The sequence below is a fragment of the Coturnix japonica genome, chromosome 1, assembly GCF_054131305.1.
Source record: "Coturnix japonica strain WE chromosome 1, WE-NBRP24, whole genome shotgun sequence".
In the NCBI taxonomy this organism is placed as follows: domain Eukaryota; kingdom Metazoa; phylum Chordata; class Aves; order Galliformes; family Phasianidae; genus Coturnix; species Coturnix japonica.
Window position 1 is genome coordinate 176,046,722 of NC_140663.1, and position 20,681 is coordinate 176,067,402.

At 44.5% G+C, this 20,681-nt stretch overlaps 2 protein-coding genes across 13 annotated transcripts in view; one reads left to right on the forward strand and one right to left on the reverse strand.

The window, feature by feature from the left end:
• GDPD4 (glycerophosphodiester phosphodiesterase domain containing 4) overlaps positions 1-7,472 on the forward strand; it is a 28,891-nt gene extending 21,419 nt beyond the window's left edge. For 3 of the 6 annotated variants that reach the window (XM_015852501.3, XM_085510110.1, XM_032442285.2), the window contains exons 9-16: positions 98-180; positions 1,037-1,187; positions 1,803-2,027; positions 2,673-2,830; positions 3,411-3,558; positions 4,611-4,693; positions 5,896-5,978; positions 6,494-7,472. In XM_015852501.3, coding sequence (XP_015707987.2) covers positions 98-180; positions 1,037-1,187; positions 1,803-2,027; positions 2,673-2,830; positions 3,411-3,558; positions 4,611-4,693; positions 5,896-5,978; positions 6,494-6,525 — 963 coding nt within the window. In that variant the 3' untranslated portion in view covers positions 6,526-7,472. Of the gene's footprint in view, positions 1-97; positions 181-1,036; positions 1,188-1,802; positions 2,028-2,672; positions 2,831-3,385; positions 3,559-4,610; positions 4,694-5,895; positions 5,979-6,493 lie in introns of all 6 variants that reach the window. The other 3 variants (XM_085510101.1, XM_085510098.1, XR_014932211.1) reach the window with 2 other exon arrangements.
• Positions 7,473-8,730: 1,258 nt separating this feature from the next.
• The window catches only part of MYO7A (myosin VIIA), an 84,240-nt gene continuing 72,289 nt past the window's right edge, over positions 8,731-20,681 (reverse strand). For 5 of the 7 annotated variants that reach the window (XM_032442283.2, XM_015852499.3, XM_032442284.2 and 2 more), the window contains 15 exons: positions 20,468-20,637; positions 20,165-20,355; positions 19,504-19,628; positions 19,224-19,381; positions 18,330-18,483; positions 18,039-18,194; positions 17,730-17,835; positions 16,116-16,229; positions 15,011-15,098; positions 14,696-14,802; positions 13,810-13,995; positions 12,942-13,058; positions 12,182-12,265; positions 11,592-11,711; positions 8,731-11,090 (listed from right to left, as the gene is read on the reverse strand). In XM_032442283.2, coding sequence (XP_032298174.2) covers positions 11,001-11,090; positions 11,592-11,711; positions 12,182-12,265; positions 12,942-13,058; positions 13,810-13,995; positions 14,696-14,802; positions 15,011-15,098; positions 16,116-16,229; positions 17,730-17,835; positions 18,039-18,194; positions 18,330-18,483; positions 19,224-19,381; positions 19,504-19,628; positions 20,165-20,355; positions 20,468-20,637 — 1,966 coding nt within the window. In that variant the 3' untranslated portion in view covers positions 8,731-11,000. The remainder of the gene's footprint in view (positions 11,091-11,591; positions 11,712-12,181; positions 12,266-12,941; positions 13,059-13,809; positions 13,996-14,695; positions 14,803-15,010; positions 15,099-16,115; positions 16,230-17,729; positions 17,836-18,038; positions 18,195-18,329; positions 18,484-19,223; positions 19,382-19,503; positions 19,629-20,164; positions 20,356-20,467; positions 20,638-20,681) is intronic. The other 2 variants (XM_015852500.3, XM_085510073.1) reach the window with 1 other exon arrangement.

The window sequence follows — 20,681 nt, forward strand, 5'->3', positions numbered from 1 at the left end:
GTAGGTGTTAAGAAGTTGTTACACTTCAGATAGAAGAGATAGAAGATGTTATACTTCAGATACAGAGCATATCATCTAAAACCATTTCTTTCCTCAGCTAGCCCCAGAAAACACTGAGATGTCATTTCTGAAGACAATTGAACATGGTGCTGATGGTCTTGAAACAGATGTCACCATTAGGTAAGCAGACAATGTTATACCTCACAAAGCACATGCTTCTACTAAGAACCTTTGGAGCTGTGTAGTTCCAGGCAATGTGGTTTTACTGATGGTGTCCCTCAGCTGACGTGATGACAGAGACTGTGTGGCAAGTCAGTAAGTTGTAGCTATTGATTAAATAATTGAGTTATAGAATCATTAAGGTTGGAAAAGACCACTGAGATGATCTAGTCCAATCATCAACACATCACCATCATGGCCATAGTCAGCACATTACCACATCACCATTACAGGCTCCCCAGAGAGGCTGTGGATGCCCCATCCCTGGAGGTGTTCAAGGCCAGGTTGGATGGGGCCCTGGGCAGCTTGCTCTGGTATTACTTGTGGAGGTTGATAGCCCTACCTGTGATGGGAGTGGGGGGTTGGATCTTGATTATCCTTGAGGTCCCTTCCAACCCAATCCATTCTGTGATTCTATGATTCTATAATTCTATGATCATCTCTATACACTATTTTAAACACTTTGCGGCATATAAAGGCAGTTCCTACCCTAGTCTGGCTTACAGACCACTGTGAGGGTTTTATCTGTCCCAGAAAACACCAGAACACTCTGGCATCTGCAAAATGTGTCTTTTACATCATATTGTATCCACCTTTTTAGCGGCTGGCAGGCATAAATGTACCATATCTACTCTGCCCCTGAAGAAACCAGTTGGTGTTTTGAGTGTCGTACTTCTTTTCTACCTCACTCTCTGTACAGAGGGAGGTCACACAACTACGTTTGTGGTAGCCCACATGCTGTTCTTGCCTAGCATGGCATTGCTTGTGCTCTAAGTGAACTGCACCCCAAGTGACCCGAATTCTTGTTCTCTTACAGCTATGATGGTGTTCCTTTTCTCATGCACGACAGCACCTTGAGCAGAACAACCAACATCAAGGAGGTTTATCCCAATGACACTGCTCAAAATGCTGCGTTGTTCTCCTGGGATGCCCTGAAGGAGTTGAATGCTGGAGAATGGTTCCTAAAGGTAAGCACCATAAGGGACCGTCATCAATTGGCTGTAGAAGAGAAACCAGCTGACTAATACTAGGATGAATATTAGGAGGGAAGTTTCTGGTTGAGCCAGAACAAAGTCAGTAGAGATCCTTACACTATAGTGTCTTCTTGTTTTATGCAGTTGGCTTTTAGGCTTTGAGACCTATTATGTTTGGTGGATTTTTTTTATGGCTCTTTATCGTGGCAGCAAAAGAACTAACATCCTGGAGAAAGAAGGTAACAGTTACTTAGCATTACAGAATTATAGACTTAGGTTGAAGAAGAACATAAGATCATTGACTTTAGCAATCAACCTAACACAGCTTGTGCAAGGTGTTTTGTGTGATGTAGCTTATGTGGTAGGACAGAGAAGCACAGCAGGGCTGGCTGAGAATTAGACAATTCAGGTCCCAGGAGCAGTGCCATCACAGCCTAGGATTGTTGTCCCTGTTTCTCAGGTAGTAGGGCTAAGTAAAGTAGAATATCCTTCCCTGTTGAGGGCTGGTGACAAACTTTTTCCTCCACAGAGCCATGACCTGTATGCATGCAGCATATTCCCAGATGCAACTGGCTGATTGATTTCCTTTTTGTATCTGCTTGTTTCTAGGACAAACCTTTTTCATGCATGGGCTCCCTGTCAAGGGCAGATCGAAACCAGGCAATGAATCAGTCAGTTTACAAGCTAAGTAATTTCTTACGCCTCGCAGACAGTCAGAATAAACTTGTGATATTTGATCTCTACCGTCCTCCAGAGAAACATCCTTACAGGAATTCATGGATCAACAGAACCCTGGAAGTCATCCTCAATGAGTCGGGGATCAGACCTCACCTGGTAGGGTGGCCACTCTCCTTCATATCCCATTCTGTTGCTCACTGAACTGGGACATTGGGGTCAACACTGCGTTATTTCATCATTGTGATCATTGACAGCCAACTCTCTGCCACCCATACATACTTTATATATTGCATAGAAGAAGCTCCTGGTTCAAATTAAAGCAGCTGGGAGCTTTCATTGCCTTCCTCCTTCCCCAGGCAACACTCTGCTTAGGATACATGCTGAATCCATGTGGACCAGGTTACGTGTCCACTGATTTCCAGAGAGTTAAGTTGATCTGTGTCTGCTCCCATACTGGGAGAAAGGGACATGAGAATGCTTTCCATCGCCTTTCCCATTTACCAAAGCTGCCTTTTCATTCATTTCAAACACTGCATCTTTTGTGTGGGCAATGGGAAATGTTCAGTGATTTCCAGTCGATAAGAAAGAACACTGAGGACTGATTTCTTGATGAAAATGACTTTCGTCAAGAAGCAAGTTTAAACCCAGCAAATAAATGTTCTTTGATCATTGCAAGAAATATGTTATTTGACAGGCTGGGTTAAGCCCCTCAAGACCTTATCTGTACCAGATTTCAGTGAAGGGCATGGCCATTACTAGTTAGTTCAGTGTGAATTCACAAGGTCCTCTTGTTGTTTGCAGGTCCTGTGGCTGGAGAATGACATGAGGTCCTTTGTTCAGTCTGTTGCTCCTGGCTTCCAACAGACCATGGGCAGTAAGGCCCCAGTTGAAGATCTGTTGATGGATAATATTGTCAAACTCAACCTGGCCTACACCGAAATGTCCAGTGAAGATATTCGGTAGGTTGGAGTTTCATCTCCAAGTGCTCTCTGTGGTCTGGCTAGAGAACATTTGCCTCGTGTGTGTGGCAATGTCTCCCTCCAGTGACCAGCTCTGGGATCGATAGCATTTTAGAAAGGACTCCTTGGGGTAAGCTGACGTCCCTATTGCATTTTGGAGGTTAAAGGCTTTAATTCACTCCCACTGCAGACCCTGACTATGGCCAAGAGGTGGCATAATTGAACCCCAGTCCTCTCCCTACCCAAGTCCAAGTCCGTATTTAATCAACCAGGGTCATATAATCATAGAATCATAGGGTCATTAAGGTTGGAAAAGAACTCTAAGATTATCTAGTCCAGCTGTCCCCTTATCACCAATATTGCCCACTAAAGCATGTCCTTAAATATCTCATCTACATGTTTATTGAACACCTCCAAGGATCTGGATATCTTCTTGGTAGAACTCAAGTAGCTCCTGATTTCTTGTCCTAAAGCAAATCTTTCCTATACAGATTTGCTATTTCTCCTTGATTCAGCCCAAAGGAAGTACTAACCTCCTTGCTTTTCTTAATGAAGGCAATTGCCTCTTGATCTTTTAAAGGAAATATGCTGAGGCAAACATCACCACCAATTTGTATGTGATCAATGAGCCCTGGCTCTTCTCCCTGGCCTGGTGCTCTGGGGCACACTCTGTGACCACAAATGCTGTCCACACGCTGAAGAACCTCAACCAACCACTCTTCCTCATGGTAAGCAGTAGTCTTCCCTTGTTCCTGAGGTACAAAATGGAGGTAGATTGTTCATGGTTACCTTTAGAGATCAAGGGGCCAATTCATTCACGGATAAAAGAGGCTGAACATGAGTCTGGTTCTTGTGAGCCACTGCAGATATCATCATCCCCAACTCCTGTTTTATCTTGGCCCTTAGAAAAGCACTGTAGTTGGTAGGGCTTCATGTCCGTGTTGGAAATGAAGGAAAGCAAGTCCTGGTGAGGCTCATGTAAAGACAAAGGAAGGGGGCTTTGAGGGCATGTGCGGTTACTGCATGACAGTTTCAATTTCTGAGATTCTAAAGAACCTTACTGCAGTCAGGAGTTCCTAATGACCGGAAACTCATGCATTCCTTTACAAACTTGGTCAGATGTCATGAGCCAAAGGGAAAAAAGCATAGAGGCAAACCTTCCTTGCTGGGAGGAGCTTTTCATATTGCTTGTTCATCCTCTACTCTGCCTTTGACAATCTGTAGGGCTGAGGAGTGCCATGTTCTCACCAGAGTCCTTGCATCATAAAAGTTACCACTTGGAATAGCCAGTTTCACACTCTTGAAATAGATTTTAAAATGCTCCTGTCTCTCATCCAGAAAACTAAATCATTTTCATCCCTTCTGAGGGTGGGTGAGATCCAATCTGAGGACAATCCTAGACTTAAAGCAGGAGCCTCCCCAGCCCCTTAGTGGTTTTCACTCAAGGACAGTTTTGCAGGGGGAACCAGATGCCATCAATTGATATTAACGTTGTAGGGACAAACAAGGAGTCTGTGCTGTATTCACTGCACTGCAATGCAGCAATCCAGTCTCCTTGGACACCCAACAGATCTGTTTTTACAAAGGATGATGGCTTGGCACCTACACCTAATGGCAGGTGACTGCTTCCAAATCCTTCCTTTAAACACCTGAAGGATATCACTTCACATGCACGAGTTAGCTGAATTGCCATGGCCAAGCAGTAAGAAGGAGCTCGAGCATCTTTTTGCATGCTTCAGTGTCTGTGGTGTTGGACATATTCTCTGTTGTTCTCTTCCAGACACCACGGCAGTACAACATCATGTGGATCCTGACAGACCTGGCCTCAGTGCTTCTCATCTCGCTCATCTTTGCTCTGCACTGGTAACAACTGACTTCACAGAATCAAGGAGAAATGGCAAATCTGTATAGGAAAGATTTGATATCCTGAGTTGGAAGGGACCCATCAGGATCACTATGTCCAACTCCTGGTTCCACTGCTTTCTAACCTGATCTGTTGCTCTTGGTAGAGGATGGAAGGATGCTTACAATGTCCTGAAGGGTTAAAACTGCTCTTCTTCAAGAATTGTTTAAAAAAGAAAGAAAGAAAGTGCCCTGAAAATCTCCAAAAACCTCTCCTGCTTGCTTTCCTGTTTTCCTTTCCTTTTGGCAACTCAGGCTTCACTTACATGAAGGATTCAATATAGTTGTGGTGGGTTTAGAGTAGTAACAGAAATAAGTTATCAAAGCTGATGGACTGGAAAAGAAATTGATTTTTCTGTTCTTACTATTTAGATTAAGAGTTTAGGCACTAGGTGGAAAGTTCTTATTGTTAATATTTGTGCATCCCATGTCTCTCTGTCTACATGTGTCAAAGTCAATGAGGAAATCCATCCACCCGGCTGAAAACACCTGAGTGTGCCAAGCACTGTGTTTTCTTTGCTTCTGTGCAGTTCATGACTTTATCTGTGTTTGATTATTGGGAAAACTTGGATCAGGTTGTTGGATGCAGCATGGTTGGATCAGAAACTGCTCACCCTGCTCTGCTTTCTGCAACCCTGACCCTGTGTTGTATATAAAGCAGCATCTTTCACTTTGCTTCCAAGGCTGCAGGTTGCAGCAGATGGTTTGAAATGACAATGACCCATCAATACATTATTACCATCTCCAGATCTTCCCATGCCATCCATTCCAGGATGGGCATTCCCAGTTCTTCTGGGAGCACAGGGCCATCAGATGTGCCTGTGGGACCTGTATGATCTGGTTTATCAGGTTCATGAGTCCACCAAACTTACAAGTTTTAAATGTCTTTGTCTGCTTAGGAACCAGCAGCTGCAAAATAAGGACTGTAATCCCTTAAATCTTTCCTAGAAAACAGGGCTTAGTCACAAAGTTACCCTCAGCTATTGCTATTGCTATTGCTCATGTGAAGTGTGGATACTTAAGCATCACAGGCATGAACCAGGCTCCCTTCTCACTAAAGACCTGAGCAAATCCCCAGATACCTGGGCAGTTCTAGCCCTAACAAAGGAGAATAAGGTGACCAGGGCTACAGGGAGCTGACCCAGGCGCTTTGCCCCTTGCAGGTGGCGAGAGCGGAGCTTCTCATGCTGTGCCCATGAAGGTGACCCAATGCTGGAGAGTGGCACTTACAACAAGTTCAGGACAGGTGAGTGGGTGAGGAGGGGGCAGGAGTTGGATCCTGCTTGGGGAAGTTTCCATGGAGCATAAACGATGGGTTGGTGACGGTGCTGAGACATGACTGAGACCAAGGGGGCCACCAACCTTGTCAGGGCTGGAGCATGGAATGTTTAAGAGATGGATTTATGCAACAAGAAAGGAGGTCAAGATGCATCTTATCACTGTCTGCAAACATCTAATATATATTAGATTCTATAATATGCCTTAACAATATGTTTTGGAGATCATGGAATCCTCAGAGTAGGAAAGGACCTTTAAAGGTCATCTAGTCCAACTCGCTTGCAATGAACAGTGAGATGAGGTTGACCAGAGGTTGATTCAGCCTCACCTTGAAAGTCTTGAGGGGCAGGGCATCCACCACATCCCTGGGAACCTATGAAATGCTTCCATGCTCCAGGTTTCTGAGCCAAAGACAAAATGACTCAACCAAGCTGTCTCAGTATTTCATTATTTCAATCGCTTACTATGTGCCTTCTTTTCCAGAGCTTAGCAACATGCCAACTGTCATGGCCTGATGTGGCCAGGAAGGATGCAGAGCTGCCATCTCACTGAGATCCAGAGATTGGAGCATCCCTCGATGACTCTTCTTGCAGTGCAAATCCAGCCGGCCAAGAAGGGCTAATTGGCTTCTGACAAGAAGGAGTCATTTGCCATCATGGTCCTGATGGAGATGAACACTGAGTTCTCCCTCTGCTTTCCTCATCATCTCATCCCTGGTAGGGATCCCAAGGGTGAAGGGGAGCACACACGGGGTTTCAGCTGTGAGCTGGGCACCACAATGAGATGGTTAAACATCCCTAGAATTACCCATGTAGTAGCCACTGTTTCCTTTTGAGACATTTGGCATCTCAAAGGGTAATCATCCTCAGCACCCTCTGGTCCTGCTTGTCCTTGTCTGCCCTTGTTTCCCCAGCCCCCATAGTCCCTTCCTCCTCACAGGTCTTCTCCAGCCCAAGAGCACACCAGCCCCATCATGATGGTCAAGTGCTGCTGGATGGTTCAGCGGGGTCTGTAACTTAGGTTTTTCTTTTCCTTCCTCTAGTTTTTCCCTTAGTCCAAACAGGACAGCTTCCTCACTCTGATTTTCAGTGAGGGAGTATTCCCCATGAATGCAAAAGGAGTTTTGGTGCCTTGGCCGAGTAACTACCAGGACTACAAACAAGATCACAACACTTTTCTTCGTTTCGATGCATGTGAACTGGTTCCTCCAAATGTACAGTTTTCTTTTCCCTCGTGGAAGATCTTCATAACTACTCTGCATCCTGGGATTTATTTCAGTTTTCATTTCTCCCAGTGGCTTCTGGCACACGGGGAGGGAAAACAATACTTTGCTCTGCAAAGGAGAGCTGAGCATCTCCCAGGTTTAAGCCATAAATTTCTACTTGAACAGTTAATACTTTTAAACAGTTATTACTATTTTGTAAATTGCAAGTGCAACTTTAAATACATTTTGGCTCTCCTATCCTGTTTTGTTCTTATTCCAGCAAAGGAAACGGGAAGAACATCATAGTAATCTTTACCAAAATCAGACCACGGGCGTCTTCTCATATATAAGCCTCATTCAGCAGAATGTTTTTGCTAAGTAAACCTATATCACAACTGAAGTGTGAAAGGGAAGTGCTACGTTTCAAACTTAACACTGCTGAGAAGGGCTGAACCTTTCAAAGTTTGATATTTTCAAGCATTTTGGAGGCTAGAAATGCAAAAAGACACTAGCTTCCTCAGAAGAGAGCTAAAGGATTGCTGTAGAGCAGCTCTGGATCTATAGAGCATACAGAGGATGCTAATGATGGTGTTAAATCCCTTCCTTGTACTCTGCACCCATCTCTGGTTCACAGCATTTGTGGGTACTGCCCATGTGCAGAAAAATGAGAGCTGAAAGTGTTTGGACTGGATGAAGGTGTTCTTCATGGTGTCCTCCAGGTGAGGGATGTGGTTGGGAGAGGCTGTGGTCCTGTGTGTCCCAGGCTGACACAGAACAGCTGTCCTGAGCTCTGTTGTGTCTCAGCTACTATTTTTCTTGCTTCCCAGCTATCAGGTCCTGTTAACACTATTAAGCGTGTGGCTGGTGGTCTGAATTCTGCACAAAAACTTCTCATGCAATCATAGAGTCATTATGGTTGGAAAAGAACTCTAAGATCACCAAGCCCAAGCCCAACCCATGCCCACTATGTTGCTCAGTGCCATTTCTCCATAAACATCTCCAAGGATGGTGACTCTACCACCACCCTGGGCAGCCTGTGCCAGTGCATCACCACCCTGATATTTTTTCCTAATATCTAATTTCAAGCTCTCTTGGTGCAACTTAAGGTCATTACCTCCTGTTCTCTTGACCCAGCACTTCCTATATCCAGAGATTCAGCTCAAAATTTGCCTTTGTGGAGTAGCCAGGCTTTGTCTTTGAGGATGAATTGTGGAAACTCCCAAGGCTCCAGTGGGTTTTGCCCATAAAGAGAAGATTTCATTTATCACATAATCATACGACCATAAAGGTTGAAAAAGACCTTAAGTCCAATTGTCAGCCCATCACTACTATGCTCATTAAATGATGTCCTTAAGCACCAAAGCACACTGATGATATGCTCCCTATCACTGGATGTTGTCACCGGGAGTCCCACTACACAGAGAAGTCCTCTCCCTAATGAGGTAGAGCCTCGATTTCACTCTTCCACCCCTGAAGATACCACAACTGCAGATTGCAGAACAGCCTCCACAGGTCATTTTATGCCTTTTTAAATTATTTTACTTGGACATATGTTTTTGCATGTTACATTGCTCGTTGTGAATACAAAGAGGCCAGCAGATGCTAATACATATGACACACAGGCACACACACACAGAGTCCCAACACCCCCAAAATGATAGGGTATATGGGAGGCCAACAGAGCTGTGAATGAGGGGATAAGGGAGTTTTGTGGGGCAAAGCTCCCCAGGACAGCACTGAAAAACATTTCTACGATGTGCACTGAGCTTGTTGGGAGAGGCAAGGATGGCTGGAAACTCAAGAAACTTGTGATGGTGGTGGTAAGGATGATGGAAGCTTGACTAGGAGTGGGTGGGACCCCTGGGTCAGCCAGATCATGGCAGCAAGGGAGGGAGGCGCATTGGAGATGTTTGCTGGGGAGACAGCAAGGCTCCCAGTGCAGGCTTAGCTGGTATTGCCATGATCCCATCAAAAAGTGCCATAGGCAGGGAGAGGGTGGAGGAAGGAGATTTTGTGGCAGCTCTGTCCAGTAGGTGAATATCTTTGCACAGCATTGTGTTTGCTTTGGTGGAGAAACCATGGTCCAGTGTCACTGCTGCATCCCAGTCACATGCTGTTGTCCTTGTGGTTCAACAAGCAGTGCCATGGTGTTGAGGAACTGAGCCCAGCTGAGCTCCAGCAACATATGGTACCACACAGTATTGACTTCTATGAGTGCAGCTGAGCTCAGCCCAATGCACAGGACCAAGAGAGTTCTCCCACATCTACTGGGAGCCACTCAGCATTAATAACAACAGCATCAGATCTTCACAGTAGTCTCAGTACACCATCTTGGTGTACACTCCTCAGAGCTCCTGATGCCATGTGCCCAGGCACCTGATCCTTTGAAGCCTGGATTTCAGAAAGGCATCCCATGCTCCTTCCCCTCTATTCTTCCAGACACAATGTGGGTTAGCCTCCTCTCTGCTGGCATGTCCCATCTCTGGTCCAGCTGCTCCACAATGCATGTTGCTGGGTGGGAGATGAGACAAGCACCCAGCAGATGAGTATGGGCAACCAAAGGCAGAGAAAAGCCCACTGAGACCAAGGGCTTGCCCTACCTGTAAGCAGTTCTGGCTCCAGCTGGGGCTGGTAGAGAGCCATTTTATACAGTGACACACACAAAAGCACAACAAAATCATTAGCTAATCATTAGCTGTTTCCAGTGTTGATGTCCAAGTCCCTGTTAAGGTCAGAATCCTTTCTGTACATGGGCTTGGCCATATTCTTTCAAGAGTGGGAACTCCAAAATCCCCACATCCATATCGAAGCTTGTGGAAAAGATCCTCCCAGGGTTAATTTGTCTGGACTTGAGGCAAAAGGAGGTAATTCATCTTCCATGCTTCTCTTCCAGCTAAGCCCTTAATTGGGATAGATGTGCCTTAGTTGCTGGCAGTCATGTTTCCAGGGGAATCCTTGGGTGAGGGATTGTCCTGCAGGTCACCCTCAGCCCCAAGGCATTGTCCAGATATCGGCACAAAATGCAACATTTCTTTCTTTTTAATGTTTTAAAAAATAAATAGAGGAAGAAACAAAACTTTAAAGTTTGTTCGTTAAATATTTCCAGCATTGCACAGACAGCACTTTAATATTCTAACATCAGTGGTTTGTTTATTCTGATTCCTAGTTAAAATGTGCTCCTCCCAGCCTGCTTTCTCTTTCTGTCCTTGAGAACACAGTGCCTTCTTTTTCAGCGTCAAAAAACAAGTCCTGTGGTTTTCATTGGACACCTTTCCAGGCTGGACTGAGTCTCTGCTACTCGTCTTCAAACCTAAAACGTCCATGAGCTCACCAAATGGCGTTAGCATTCCAATTGTTGACACTTAAAAAACACACAACACAACACAAATCAAACCAAACCAAACCAAACCAAGCCACACACACGCACACACACAAAAACCCTCTTCCCAGAGCCTTTGTGATTCCAGCCATTGGGTTCAGGCAAACCTCCTGCCAGAGTCTTTTTGCCCAAGTCGTTGTCTGAGAGCAGTGTTGTCCTCTGGAATTCTTTGAGGTTCAGGTGTAGTCAGGGTGGGGAGGGAGGACGGGAGGTCAGAGATAGTCATCTTCGCTGGAAGGGGTGTTGGGATTGGAGCCCTCAAGGTCAGAGTCCAGTGAACTCCCTGATGGTGTTCGGCTCATCTTCCACATCTGGGAGGCAAAGGTTCTCCCCCAGGTGCATGGGTATCCCACAGCCCTCAGCTGGTGAATTAGCCCCATGACCACGTGCCAGTGGCTTCGTGCAGTTCACTTGCTACCCTTTGCACTCCTCTGCTTGCTCATGGCTGTTAGCATCTGGCTGATGTATGAGGTCAGAAGATCATCCATCTTGTAGCCCTGATGAAGAGAGAGAAATTCTTACATGTCCTTATAGCAAAACTTAACCTCTGGCTTATTCCCTATCAACACTCTTGCTATACATTATAGATTTACATGTGTCCAGGTGTATTTTCCCCTCTTTTTTTCCTCTTTTCCACCATTCTTCTTGGGTGTCATGACACTGACACAAGGATAAAAGGCCAAATAATTTGCAGCGTGAAACTCTCTCAGGATGCTACTGATTTTCAGAGCTTTGGAAAAGAAGTCGGTTTTCAAATGGGCAACGTCAAACAGGATGTCCAAAGTTAATAATAATAAACCTGGCAGGAATTTATATCCTTCTTTCTTCGGGTTTAAGATTTGCTAAGCAGTTTTGTCGTTGTTGTTGTGACTGTTAGTAGGGACAAGACTGAAAAAAAACCTTTGTAAAAGTACACCCCTTGAGCCCACATCTGCTTTCATAACCTTTATGTTATGTTATGTGTTAGGTTATGTGCCATAACCTTTAATCCTCCTTACCAGGGATGTCTCACAGAGCAGCTTGCTTCCCCTCACCAGGTTGCCAATCGTTATGTGGAAGTATGTGTTGCCACTGCTCCAATTGGAGATCTTGGTGAAGGGATGAGTGATGAGAATATCCTGGTGGGAACACAAAGCTGACAGTCAACACACAAAAGCCTCAACTTTTATGAAGGACATGGGGACCTTCCATGTCCCTGTTCTCTTTCCTTCAAAGCAGACTAAAGATGTCTTTTGAAATGAGACTGTACCATGGCCTCAAAGGAACAGCAGTGAAATGCAAGACTCTGGATCCTCCAGTGCTTGTGGAGAATGGCTATTTTGGTAAAACCATGTGTTTGGTGGAAGTACCAAGTAGGAGCTCATGTGCCCCAGCTCCAGCCCTAATGCCTGTTAAAAGATTAAGGAAGGAGTACGTATATTCTCTATTTACAGGGCTCAAAGAGTTGCTGCTGTCAATTCTTTTTCTCTGGGATCTTTTCTGGCTACTCAGTTGTTCAAACTAGGCATAATGAGAACTCCTGCATCTCTAAATAACACAGCTTTTGGGCAGTTGGCTCAAGGGCATCTGGTGAAGACTTCAGTCTTACCTTGGTTTTGGGATCAATGAGGCTGACTCCATGTTTATTGATGGCAATTAGAAGGATTTCTGGATAATTTGGCTCTGTAGTTTGCTGTTGGAAATGAGATGAGATGATCTGATCAGGGGAAGCGTCATGCAAAATCATTTCCTTTTTCCTCACTGTCTGTCTTCTCTTGCCAGCATCTGCTGGCTCATTAACTGCTATCCAGTTAATGACTTAAAGATAAACATAGAAACCTTTAAGGTACTGGTAATAGTCTGGACTGTCACAATTACAGATCTCCTATGTACCTGATAATTGTGTGAGCTACAGAGAGTCTGAAGTTCCTTGCTCCTCTTTGACATCTTCCAAAGCTATTCCACCATAGGAAAGGAAGAGCTGGGGCAGGATATCAAACCCCTGGACTTATTATCTTCTACCCAGTGGAAAACGGCATGTTCCCCTTTCCCTTCACAAAACAAATGGCTTTTGCCTCTTCAGCTATACAGGTGTGAGGACAGACCCAAAGATGCCTGAGATACAACAGTGGTCTACAGTGTCTTAGTGTTGTAAAGAGACAGGGCAGACACAAATTACTGTATCAGCCCTTTACTGATGGAGAATCTCACATTCTTTCCCTGTCTCATAGGAGTAGTCCCAGTCCAGTTCAGCCCAAATACTGGACTGGGACATACAGGACAACCCTGTATGCCTGAAGCCCACCCATGATATGGAACTTCTGAACTTAGCCCAAAGTTGCCAGGAAAACTCCAAGAAGGGCAAGTACCTTCACTTCAAAGAATGCTGATCCAAATGTAGGCCACTTGAAGATAATCTTTAGGAAGGCAAGCTTGGCTTCTTCTCTTGTTTTGCCTGCATGCTTATTGTAGTATGCCACAATGGACTGCAACAGAGAAGACAGTAGAGTTGGAAGGTTTGCATTGTCTAGTACCATGAATTTCTCCAAGGAAGGAGCATCATGCCACAAAGATGGACTATCCTACCAGAAACCATAATTGCTTCACATAGTAATTTCGCTTTCATTGAGATTCATTAACAAACCACAGTCTATGGTAAACCTACAAACAGTTCTCTCTGCACTAAATTCTAGTGGGATTTTTTTGTCAAGTTTTGGGGCAGCCACTAAGAAGATAGCTAGAGAAGTTATATAGGTGTTGATTCCAGTCTCTGCACCAATGAATGCTTCCACTGGATAGTCACTGGAGCAAAACCTGGAACCAAGGTAGGTCCTCCTTTCTTTGATGGGCCATTTGCATTCTACTGTAGGGACTGTAAGTTTTGATCTCCAATTTATGAAGCACAGAGGACTGAGGAACTTTCTACTGAAGAAACCAACAAATTGTTGGTTAGGTACCTGGTTGTGTTCAAATCCTAGGAAAGATAAAATGCTTATAAGACTGTTTCTTGGCAGTGAGGCATCTATTTCTTCTACGTTCTAGACTTGCCCATACAAACACACATGTACAATTCCTCCTCTTGGTGCTGATGGGGAGCCTTGCTCTGCCAAGGCTCAAGAAGGACCACAGATCACTCACTCTGGCAGCATCACTTCAATGCTGAACATCAGACAAGTGACACAAGATGGTGGGCTCCCCCAAGCTTAGACTGATGTAAGAATAAAGCTGCTGTTTTACCCGTTTCCAGTCATCTGGAGAGAGCTGCCGGACGAGGTCCTGAGGCACCAGTTCCTTCAGGAGCTTAGGGATGCTGGGGAAATAGGATTTGTCATCCTCAAATTTCACTCGATAGATGAGAGCTGCCAGCTGCAGAACCTCTTCCCGTGTACACTTGTGGTAACCACGTAGATACTTTGGTAACTCCTGTGTAGGGGAGACAGCAATTCAGGGATGGAGAGGGTGACCCCAGACCTTCATTCTCTGCTGGCAAGTGGAGGTTGTCTAAAGATCTCTGATCTAAAAATGCCTCCTGTTATATAGCACAGGGCGGTCCTTTTTTTAGATAACATATGTGTGCATCCATAGTCTTGTTCACCCTTCATGTCACTGGAAATCCACCAGATGTTTGAAAAATTGTTATATAATAAGAAACAATTAAAGCATTAGGGAATATGGTCATATTGGGATAATTGCTTTATCAAAGCAGGAACACAGGGAACATATGTGTGATTCAGAGAGAGCTTTGTGACATGCAGGTGTCTCTTTCTCCTCAGAAGAAGCAAATGCCTAAAAGCTGCAGCTTCTTGAATGGCTTTTAGGGCTATCACAGCTCATCTCCAAGAATGGAAGAGCAGGCAATCTTCAGAATGCTTCAGAATTTGGCCTCCCTGCTGAGGCTGCTAGCAAGACACACTCTCCCACTTCTTGCTTCCCAGCTGAAGGGGTTACCTAAAATGCATGAAGGCCACTCCTTGCCATGCAAACCAACTGCTCTTTGTAGCTCTGTGTTTAAGGCAGAATATATTCTGTTTAATGCAAGTCTTCATCTGCACCTAAACAGTCTTTCAATTCCACTCTTAAAACCTCCCAAAGTCTCCACCGCTATTTCAGATTCCCAGAGTACCTGATAATAGTGGAAGATTGAATCTGCCATTGAATCCTTTCCAGGCGTTGTGTTGGTCCAAAGCTTTTTCATGAAGAACACTTGGTAGGTGAGGGAAGGCACTATACCTGAATGAAGGAAGCAGGGAGCAGACATCAGAGCAATGCTGTGAGCACCAGACAGACCATCTCCTTCCTCATCCCCCAGGTGACTGTCCCCAGGGTCAGCACAGCCACAGCAATGGCCCAATGGAGAGTGGCAGTAGACTCCTTTGAAAGGACTAGAGGGCTCAAGTAGGACTGTGTGTGACCCACAATGGAGAAAAGGCACTGTTACCATCTTTTGCTGGTCTTGCTTTCTTTATCCAGTCCGTCAGGTGTCTCACAAAGTCAAAGAAGAAATCTCCCTCGGGCACACTTATGACCTGCAGACACAGTACACGCTTATGAAGACCAGGTAAGCATCAAGAGGCCACAGGTAGGGCTGCACACTGTCCCACCTCCTGTGGTTGTTTCTCACTGCTTTGTCTCAGTTAAGTTTAACTGGACTACAGACTGTTGATGTCAGAAAGCCACCACTCTAATTTCCTCTATTACTCTTTATTGTGGCTTCCCGTTTTTCTGGAGCAATTAATTTCCCTCCATGATGACTATCTCTACAGATTTATTCCAGTTGCCCAAAGCATCTCTACACTTGCACGTTTTTCTTAGCCTTTTGTCACAGAATTATACAGTTGAATTGGGAAGGACTTTAAAGTTCATCTAGTTTGAACCCTCTGATGTGTGCAGTTGAGGCCTTGAGGTCCTGGCCTTGAAGACCTTGAAGGAATGGGGTACCACAGCCCTCTGAGCAGACTGTGCCAGTTCCTCCACTGCCCTCTCTGTGAAAAATTTCCCTCTAACACCTAATTTAATCTTTTATAAACTCATCTCAACAGCAGGCTCAGGTTTTCTACCCCCTTCCTCTGTGAGGTCCTGCACATAGAATGGTTCTATTTGGGTCCCTAAATCAACAAGGACACTACAGTGTTATCAGGTACTACGGCCACCTGTTCTCAACACAGGACCTTTCCCTTTTAGGATGATTGCTGTAACCATAGCTATAATATTGCAAATCTCACCTGTAGCAGTTTAGATCTGACTTAGAAATGCTGCAGTGCTTGCAGAGGAATTAATCTTATTTGTGGGGCTACAGAGTTGGAAGGGACCATTAAAGGTCATCTAGACCAACCCTCCTGCAATGGACAGGTACATGCACAAGCTAGATCAGGTTGCTCAGAGCCTGGTCCAGCCTGACCTTGCATGTATCCAATGACAAGACTTCCAACACCACAACTGTGGGCAACCTGTTTTATAGCTCTAGCAGTGCACACCTACTGAGACTCTGGAAATGAAGCACTGAGTGCTTTGGCACTACTACAATGTGAGTGTGGGTCGCTCACCTTGTCAGAGATCTTGACAAAGAGGCTGAAGCCTTCAGAAGACTTTAGGAGCAGTCTGTTGGAGATGTTCTGGCAGAAATCCTTTGCTTTTGTGCTGGACTCCACCTCAAATGCCTACAAAGAAAGGAAGAACGTTATCATTGCTACCACAGAATTAATTTCTGTTTTATGCTCTCTTTGAGGAACTCTAAGTTTAGATGCATGAAGAGATTTGGGTGCACACCATCAATGAAAACAGTGACTTTGTGGACTGTGGCTCTGCACATGGGAAGGCACATTTGTAGAAGTTCAGCCGTGCTATTGGTGAAATGTTGTGATTCAGGATACTACATCTGCACTCTGTGTTGACCTATGTAGGGCTACCAAGGTAATGCAAGAGATTTTTTCTGATCCATTTGTAACACCTCAGACCTATTTGTCTAAGGAGTGACAGACCTCCAGGCTAATCTGTCCCAGTTGCTTCTTCACTGATGATATCTCTCCATTTTCCACTTTCTGAGTTATTCTTAGAATTTTCAGTGACTTGGTTTTCTCTGGCCACTTAAGGAGCTTCATTTCACAGCAGTTCAAAGAGTTTAGACTTCTACCCACCACATACATGACCCCTGTTAGCCTGAACCACCAGGATCCATGTTCTACATCTCATGAGACTGAGGAAAATGCATGTTGTACCACAGTGACAAGGCTTTGTCAGCCCACTTGGATGACTTCCATGGTCAAAGAGACCACATCCAAATGCAGAAGTTCTCTCTTCCACCTTCTCCTGGCTCTCACACAGATGTATGTGTATAAAATAGTGTCATGTTTGTTACACAATGAAAAGCCACCAAAACTCAGAAAGAGTGATGGGAAGTCCCAGCAGATATCTTAAAATCCCTGTAACAGACAAACATGGGCATACATAGCTACTGTTCAAATTCTCCCATGGATATGAACTCTTTTTCACATGAACACCTTTGGAAATGCAAGGATTTAGATGTACCTAAAGGCATGATGGAAGAGAGCAAGCCTCAATGGAATACCAGTCAGTAACACAAGATAGCAGTTCAAGAATATGCCCATCTGCTTCCAGCAACAATATCACTACCTGCCTTATTTGTGCGAAAGATGCTTAATGAGACATTTCTGAGTGCAGGTATCATGATTTCTGTGTCACTTCAGGTCAGAAGAATGAGAAATAATTGCATTTTCTTGTTTGCTGGCTCCTTCTCTGTCACTGGGAGCCTCAGCAGAGTGCCTAGCTAGGCATAGCTTGGTGGACTGTATAGTCTAGTCTAGGATCTAAATAACTGATGGCCAAAGTCTGTGAACCACTGAGAAAGAGGATGGAGATGAACATAAAATGTTCCTCTCTTGATGAGAGATTGTATTATAAAATCCCCAGTGAGAGCCAGCTCTGCACCCATGTCTTGAAAAGGTGAACGGTAGGAAATCAGACCCTTAAGCTCCAGTCTCCTATCCTGGTAAGAATGGGTTTTCCTGGCACTGCTCTGGTTCGGACACTTGTGGGAAGGCTGAATTTTTCTGCATTAGAATAAATCTCTTCTGAGATTTTAGTAAGAATTTGGACAGCTGTCCTGACAAAAATTAAGAGTTTGTTTCTGTTCCGCTTACCTCATCAGTATCATCAGGAAAGTAAACCTTGTGGAAAATTTGGGTGGTTTTGTGTTGAATGGCTTCCACTTCCACAAGATGGGGAGGGTACTTTCTGGACCCATTCCTGCAAAACAGAAGGAAGCAGATGCCACAGAATAAGCAACATCCTCCACCAGATATACCCTTAATTAGCCTTGGTTGAATGAAGACAGAGGCTGTGAGATTTCACTGTCCCTCCAATCACCAAAATATCTCCTACTTATTGTTTCTCATGCATATTTGGATGCTGTGACATGGTCAGGATTAGGAGGTCTTTTGGTGTTGTACCTTAGGGCTTTCTGGAGTCTCTGGATGCAGTCTGCTGCCAATGGGTGATGTTTCCGGGACTGAAGAAATCTTTGGACATGGGGCAGGAGGATGTTACTTGGAGGGAAAAGGCCTGTGCACAACCACAACAGCTCCCAGCCTTTCTCTTCACTGTACCTAAATTAGGAGAGATACAGAACAGAAAAAGTAACTCATGGCATGGAAGCACTAGAAGGGAGGAAAAATGCTCCAAACATGCTTTGCCCAGCATAGGCTAGTGTCTCTGGGACAAGGAAAACAGGCAACTCTTACTTGATGTGGTTGTCAGTGAGCTGTTTCAGGGTCTGGCAGTAGATTTCATCCTTCAGAGGCTCGGCTTTCAAGGCACCTTCAAATATTTGGTCTGTCAGCTCATTGACTGAGCGGGTCCTTTTGGATGGGTAGTCACCCATATACTTTAGCACTGGTGAGAGGCAGGAGTTAAGGATTAGCTCACCAGGAGGTTTAGAGAACCTCTTCTATTGATGATGTGGTAAAGACAACCTACACTTGACTACAGAAGTGGTTGTGACAATAATAGTAATGGTAGTAGCATTAGTACCAGGCTTGTACCAGTAGAACTGTTCAAAATATAAAGTTTGGATCCTAGAGAAAAGCTCACACACACACAGAGTCCATTTCCACAGTTTGGATCTACATCTGCACTTTGCCTATCTCCATGCTGCCTTTATTCTGCCAAGTGAAGCAATATTCAGGTATCAAACCCTGTCCCTGAGCTTATGAGCTCAGACCACACTGGCTAGGTCTACTCCCTTTACAGCAGATGTATCTTGGAAAGTTGAAGTAAGCCAAAACTGAACTGTTGAGTTAACCACTAAGCAGTGTGTACCAGAAAGACTCAACAGTTTAGTGGTTTAGTGGGCATGGTGAGGATGGGTTGATGGTTGGACTAGATGATCTCAGTGGTCTTTTCCAACCTTAATGATTCTTTGATTCTATAGTAACTTGTTCCCTATACCTCAGATCTCAAGGATGCTTAAATACAGATGGCAGAATCAGATTCATCACCAAGTTTGTGACAGCCCTCTGAAGAGAGGACAGAAGGCTTTCAGTGGACTTCACTTGTGTCCCTGAAGAGCCTGATCATCCTTTGTCAGACCCTATTGTCCTGTTGTCCAAGGGCTGCACCAGGCAGTAAAAGGATATCAATGAAGGCCATGCAAGCTTCTTGGGACAGCTCCTCGCTACCCAGGATTTTCTTCAGCAAGGGCTGTTTGATGGGTTCCCGGGTGTAACACCACAGCTTGTCCTTCCCACGGCTCTTGGTGATCATAACTCTACTCAGGGTGTGCTTAGGGGGAGGCCTGGTGGCAAAGGCAAAGAAAAGTAATAGTGGAGAGGTTACACAGATGAAAGGGACTATGTATGTGTGGCCTGTACAGGATTTCTACTCCTGTATTTTTTGAAGATGGTTGAAAAAAATCACCTGAAATAATCATAGGAAAATTCCTCCAAGGTGTATGGCTTCACTCTCTCTTCACTGTCTGAAATTGCCATCTGGGAGGCTCTGATAACATCTTGTCGTTGGTCAGGGGTCATTGTGACCAGTGCCTGTGGGATGAAATGTTGTCTGTCACCTCATATGCTCAGTGCAATATAGAGGTAGCAGTTACAAAATGAAGAGATTGGCAATGTGTGAGTAAAAATAACCCACTAATTTCAGCCAGTAGACAGTAAGAACTGTAAAACTGCCATTTCTCTGTACCATTCTTTGTCACTAGTACAAAGAATAACAAAAGTTTCCATAGTGGGGATCATTTTCTAATGAAGAGAATGTGCTTTAGAACCTACTGCTCTACTAATGCAGGTGGTGGTTTCTTCTAACCTTAAATACACTGAAAAGGAATTGCACTAGCTGGAAAGATGTGAAACGATTCATAGATACGCCAAGTCATAATCTCATGTTATCAAAGTGATGAGACTAGAAGAAAGTCTAAGATACTATTAGAGCAGATCACTTGTACTTTAGAAAACACGTCGTCTCTCTCAGCCACACTGGTCCACATTATTGTCAGAAGGACTGCTCATAAAGACTTTGACCTCCTCAAGCTTTGCATCAAGTATTTCTATTCTGTAAGACAGCTTACCACGATCTCCAGGGGAGGCATAGTGACAGTAGGCAAGACATAGACAGAATCTGTTGGAAAGTCCCCTTTCTGCTTGGTTCGTTCATTGAATCCATTTGCCCACCCTGAATTCATCACATGTTCTCCCGTGTCTTGGTCAAGAACTATGAGATCTCCTTTGAGGAAGCTGAGGAACCCAGACTCTTCCCCCACTACAAGAAAAACAACCATTAATTTGTGTTATTATTATTATTATTATTGCAAGTCTTTCTGGAGTAATTAATATGCCTATGCATTTGGTACTGGACAGGATCTTTTACTTACCAGGGTTTGGGTTGTCTTGGAGACTAACCACATACTTGGATCTTTTTCTTAGTCCCTCAAGGAATGTCACTACCAGGTCCCGGATATCCTCTGCATTGTTGGAGGTGAAAGTGTATTCATCTGCTTTAATGGTGGCCAAGGTAAAACTCTGTCCTTGCAGCTTTCCCCCTCTGGGATATGTTTTTATAGGAGATATAAACAAGGAATACAATGG